The sequence below is a fragment of the Pogona vitticeps genome, chromosome 1 (assembly GCF_051106095.1).
Source record: "Pogona vitticeps strain Pit_001003342236 chromosome 1, PviZW2.1, whole genome shotgun sequence".
Taxonomy (NCBI): Eukaryota; Metazoa; Chordata; class Lepidosauria; order Squamata; family Agamidae; genus Pogona; species Pogona vitticeps.
The window spans coordinates 339,324,981-339,330,980 of NC_135783.1; the positions used below are offsets into that span (position 1 = coordinate 339,324,981).

General features: G+C 54.6%; 1 protein-coding gene across 1 annotated transcript; it reads left to right on the plus strand.

Moving 5' to 3' along the window:
• The first annotated feature begins 2,674 nt into the window (after nucleotides 1-2,674).
• Nucleotides 2,675-4,911, plus strand: DIO3 (iodothyronine deiodinase 3). Its single transcript, XM_072986677.2, has one exon. The coding sequence runs from the start codon at nucleotides 3,083-3,085 to the stop codon at nucleotides 3,953-3,955; it is 873 nt and encodes a 290-aa protein (XP_072842778.2). The 5' UTR covers nucleotides 2,675-3,082; the 3' UTR covers nucleotides 3,956-4,911.
• The last annotated feature ends 1,089 nt before the right edge of the window (nucleotides 4,912-6,000 follow it).

Below are 6,000 nucleotides of genomic sequence, written 5' to 3' on the forward strand. Positions count from 1 at the left end.
AAAGGCTACCCTACATGAACTGCCAGATAGCACAGGGGTTTAGGTCTCTGGCTGCAGAGCCAGAGGTAGGGAGTTTGATTCCCCCACTGCGCCTCCTTGACAAGGGCTGGATTCAATGAACTATAAGGTCCCTGCTCTGCAGTTCTAAGATTATTTTATTTTATTTTATTTATTTATTTATTTATTCATTTATTTATTCATTCATTCATTCATTCATTCATTCTATACCCCACCCATCTAGACATATGTCTACTCTGGATGGCTAACAATAAAATAAGAACGATATAATAAAATAAAAAGCAACAATAATAATATAGTTCGAATTGGGGGGAAAAATAAAAAATAATCAAGTGATGACAGGAGGGAAAGCCTGCCTAAAGAGCCAGGTCTTGAGTTTGCTCTTAAAAACACCCAGTGAGGGAGCGGGACAGATCTCTGAGGGGAGACTGTTCCAAAGGCAAGGGGCCACTGCCAAGAAGGCCTGGTTTCTTGTTCTTTCTCTCCGGGCCTCCCTCGGTGTTAGGCCCCTCAGCCCCCCCCCCATCCTGGCTAGAACATATGATTCAGGTAGATCTAGGTGGGAGGAGGCGTTCTGCTAGATATCGCGGTCCTAAACCGTTTAGGGCTTTATATGACATCATTAACACTTTGAAATCAATGCGGAAATGAATGGGCAGCCAGAGTGGAGGAAATATGCTGATATTTTCTGGTCCCACTAAGAAAATACTTTTCCTTTTTATTTTTACTGCTATTCTTGTTTGATTATTATGTATTTGTCTATGTTTTATTATTTGATTTTATATTTGGAAGCCGCCTAGAGTGGTCCGGTGGGCCAGATAAATTAATTAATTAAATAAATACATAAATACATAAATAAATAAGTCTGGTCACTGCTTTCTGCATCATTTGAAGTTTCCGCATCAATCTCAAAGGTAGCCCCACGTAGAGCGCATTACAGTAGTCTAATCTCGAGATTACAAGCGCATGGACCAGAGTGGTGAGGGCCCCGACATCAAGATAGGGACGCAGCTGGGCAATCCGCCAGAGATGGAAATAGTTGGAGCGGACCGCTGACGCCACCTGGGTTTCCATAGTGAGCGCCGGATCCAGATGGACCCCCAAGCTGTGAACCTCATTCTTTGCGGTGAGAGTCACTCCCCCAAAAGAGAGGGAGTTTCCCAATCCACCAATGGAGGGGCCACCCACCCTCAGGACCCTCGTCTTGTCCGGGTTCAAAATGTACCATGAGAGTGGACATATACAAGAGGAGGGTCAGAGTTATTTGGCAGTGCATGTTTGCTTGTTTGTTTTCCTCTGGCTCCAAAGGCTTCAGAGTCAATTCTTGATGTGTCCAGGGTAAAAGATCAGATGAACAAGCAATGGGAAAACTTTCCACATGAGACACCCCATCACCCTTCCAAAAAGCCTGGCAGTTTTTTAGTCTGACCTAACTTTTCATCAGGAGTCTCCAATGTGGAATATGGGACCAGAACTCCCACCAGCCTTAGCCATTTATTTGTCAGGGATGCTCAGAGTGGCAGTTTATGAGCATCTGGAGGACCAGAAAATGCTCATTCCTTGAGACGTTCGTAGGATGTGCTCCTAGATCAGCTCAAGCCTAGCTAGAACTCCATCTGAACAGTTTGGAGGCTACCTGGTTGTTATTTTTCGACTACCATGAACTCTGCTGGCGTTTTCAGGAGATCCTGAGTCAACGCAGTGGGGATTTGGGCATCAAGGGAGAGCTGCCACCCAGGAATAAGTAAGCCGATTGCTGCCTGAGAAAGCGAGGCGAGGAAGCCTCCGCAATCGCCCGTCCGCTCGCCCGGGTTCTCCTGCCCCGAGGCCTCCAGGCTCCAGCCAACAGCTACCCCTAGTGGTTACTGCACCACACCACGTTTTTTAAAAAAATCGAACCAAATCGCCCTGCAGTTTTAACTCTCCCTGGTCGATTTCGCTCCGGTCAAGAGGTTTAACGCTGAAGCGCCTCCGAGAGGTCACCAGCCCAGCATTAACCCCTGGGTTAAGGACAGCGAGAGGTCTCCCGGCGGGCTGCGGAAAAGAGCCACGAGGCGCAGGAGGCGGCGATCGTTGGCCGATCGGGAAGGAAGCGACAGGGAGTCACCTGAAGAAAGGCTTTCCCGCCCCCTCTTCGCCTCGGCCGTGCTCTCCCCCCTCCCGCGGCTTGCAAACGAGGTGAGGGGCCGCTGGGGGGGGGGGGCGAGCTCGCCGGGGATCGGGGCCGCCTCCGCTCGGCGCACCCGCGCGGAAAGTTTTGCCGACGGGCCCCGGCGCACGTGGAGGCACCGCGCGAGCAGGAGAGGAGCTTGGCCGGTGCTCGCCTGCCTCCCGGGAGGGTCCTTTCCCCAGATCGAGGGTGCACCGGGGACGTACCCCCCCCCCAAAAAAACCAATCTCCCCGTCGGGGCGCCCTCTTCTGCACCCTCCCATGGGGGGGGGCAGGACGGGCCCGCACTCACGGCCTTCCAGCGCGGGATCTGCTCGGCCACGGAGGGCTGCGCAGAAGCCCCCCCCCCAACAGCCGGGCGCGCCTTTGGGCCGGCCGGGGAGGGCAGTCGTTTCCTGCGCGGGCGGCGCGCCGCCACCCCGACTGCCCAGGCCGGGACACCCAGCCCGGCCGGGTCCCTCTCTTTCCCCCCCCCTTCCCGCCCCTGCCCCGGCGCCGCTCTCCCTCTGCCTCTTTCTTTGCCAGCGTATTTTTAGGTCACTGGAGTGAAGGGGGTAGGTAATCCCCGGGCTCAAGTTCCAAAGGGGGCGGTTCCCCGGGCGGGAGGGGGCGGAGTCACTTTCTCATTTAAATCCCCCGACTATAAAATGGGCTTAAGGAGAAGCGGGATCTCATCGGGCTAAGCCAGCCAGCCGCGTAGGGGGAGCGCAGGGAGCGCACGCCAGCCGGGAGGAGGAGGAGGCGGGGAAGGGGCGCGCGCGCGCCGGACAACGTGTGAACGTCCTTGCCGGAGTTGTAGCAACTGGCCTCTCCCCAGCCCAGCCCGCTCCCGTCCATCCATCCCTCCCTCCATCCACTCACCCACCTGCCTCCCCGCCCGCCGCTGCCGCCGCGATGCTGCTGCACTCCGTGGGGGCGCACACCTTGCAAGCCCTCAGCCAGGTGGCCGCCTGCGTGCTCCTGCTGCCCCGCTTCCTCCTGACGGCCGTGATGCTCTGGCTCTTGGACTTCTTGTGCATCCGCAAAAAGCTCCTCCTGACGGCCGCCCCCGCGGGGCCCGGAGAGGAAGAGACGGCGGCGGCAGAAACAGAAGCAGCAGCAGCAGCGAGCGGCCCGACGGCCCCTCCGGACGACCCGCCGCTCTGCGTGTCGGACTCGAACCGCATGTTCACGCTGGAGTCGCTCAAGGCCGTGTGGCACGGGCAGAAGCTGGACTTCTTCAAGGCGGCGCACGTCGGGGCGGCGGCGCCCAACCCGGAGGTCATCCAGCTGGACGGGCGGACGCGGCGCCGCATCCTGGACTACGCGCGCGGCAAGCGGCCGCTGATCCTCAACTTCGGCAGCTGCACCTGACCGCCCTTCATGGCCCGCCTGCGCGCCTTCCAGCGCCTGGCCGCCCGCTTCGTCGACATCGCCGACTTCCTGCTGGTCTACATCGAGGAGGCGCACCCGTCGGACGGCTGGGTCAGCTCGGACGCCGCCTACGAGATCCCCAAGCACCAGTGCCTGCAGGACCGGCTGCGGGCGGCGCAGCTCCTCCAGGCCGGCGCCCCGGGCTGCCCGCTGGCCGTCGACACCATGGACAACGCCTCGAGCGCCGCCTACGGGGCTTACTTCGAGCGCCTCTACATCGTCCAGGAGCAGGTGGTGATGTACCAGGGCGGGCGCGGGCCCGAGGGCTACAAGATCGCCGAGCTCCGCAGCTGGCTCGACCGGTACAAGAGCCGCCTCCAGGCCGGGCCCAGCACCGTGGTCGTCCAGGTGTAAGAAGGGGGCGCGGCGGCCTGGCCCGCGGGCCGGTGGGTTGGGGGGCGCGGGGGCGGCGGCTGGAGAGGGAGGAACGGCCACCACGGGGCAATTCTCCCTCTCTTCCCCCCCCCCGCCGCCCTCCTCCTCCTCCTCACCCCCCCAGGCCACGCTAAGACTCTTCTTCCCCCCCCAGCCCCCCTCCGGCGGCTGCTGTGTGAGTTTCCGCGCAAGACTGGCCTCCGAGACTTTCGCTTTCCCGCGCCCTCCACAATTCGAATCATGTTGATTTGCCGGAACTCCGGGTTATAGGGACGCCGATGGCTACGTGCAGGCTTCGCAAGGGCTCCTTTCGCTTTTCTTAAAGCAAAACTCGAAAGGAAGTCGCCGGTGTGAATGGACGAGCTCTCTCTCTTGTGTATGTATGTGTGTGTTTTGGGAATCCAAACTGTTTACTACCAGTATCGTGGATGTTTCTAGGAGTGCGTGCGTGTGTGTGTATGTATGTATGTATGCGCGCGCGCCTACACGTGCGCCCTGGGTGTGTTGGTGTGTCTGGGCCCTCGTGGGTGGGTGCGTGGTTGTTTCCGAGGGGGAACGTGCACGTGTGTTCCTGTGGTCGGAAGAAGCGGAAAAAATGAATCTTAGCTCTAGCCATCATCTGCCGTCCTTTGGAGAAGACCTTTTTTTCTCTCTCTTCTTTTTTTTGGCTAGGATTTCTAGTGTTTCTGTGTGACGACCGGTTTTGAAATGGCGAATGCCAGGGAATCGAGTCTGATGTACCGAGACACTAGAAGAATCAGCTGAAAGGAGAAGGGGGGGGGACAGCAAGAGAAGCACAGAAGAATGTCTATTTATATGATCTCTCGAGCAGGCTTGTTGGACTTTCTATTTTCTCCTTGTCCTTTTTTGTAAAAAATGTCTGGGTTTTTTTATGAACTTTTTATAACATTATTAATAAAGAAAATTGAATAAAAGATCTGCCTGGTTTGGGATCTTCTCAAATGGAAAGCAGAAAAGTTAAGCCAAAACAAGCAAATAATAATTAAAAAAATAAGCAAAACACTGATAAGCCCCACTGTTCTCCTCTGTGGTGGAACAGGACTGGGGAGGTCATGGCTCAAAGTGAAGACCATTACTGGCAGAAACGAGTATTTGGTGATTCAGTCTTATAAACTAAAAAGTCTTATAAGGAAACAAGAACAGATCACATTGTCTCTAGACTACAGCTCGCACATCAGCCCAGCCCCACATGGGCACTGACTGGAGCATTCTGGCAATGCCCCTCGTTTCTTAATTATTCTACATCTTGACTGGGATTCTATAGATTTATGGGGGGTTTAATTGCTAGGCTATGATGTAATCGAAGAGTCCTTGGAAGTCCAGGAGACAGAAGCTTTGACCCCAACTCCTCTGATGATGATGAAGTCAAGACTGGGTGTAAGTCTGCCCCTGTGATTTATGCGGACTAAGGTTATTAATTTATCTAACCACCCTGAACGCACCAAAGCAGAATCGGTGGGTATCTTAATGGGACGTCTCTCGGGTAAGGCTACAAAAGAATCCTGCCCAAAACTCTGCTAAGTTACTGTCAGCCAGAGTTGGCAATATTTGGCTTGCTGCAAGAAAGGTCTCACTCAGTGGCCAAAACCTTGTTGCTTAGTATAGTAAATTGCAGTAGAGTAGCCCCATGGGGTTGAATGAATCCAAGGGGGTGAGTCAACTGCTCTGTAAGCTCCATTGATTCAAATGGGTCCACTCTAACTAACGATAAAGTTGTGGTTAGAGTAGACCCCCATGAATTAATGGAACTTGTAGAGTTGTCTTACCAAATCCCCATGGATTCAGTGGGCCTACTCTAGTGTAATTTTTAATGCTAAACAACAAGGTTTTTGGCCAATATAAGGGGGATCCTTACATTCCTAGATACTGTTTTTAGAAGGCTTTTTGGGGACATGATTTTGGTTAAAATTGTGGGAAATACGTCTGGAGACTTCGCCTTCCTCTTTTCAAGGGATGAGTGCCTCTTCTGCATTAAGCTTTTACCAAAACCTGTACATCAGAAA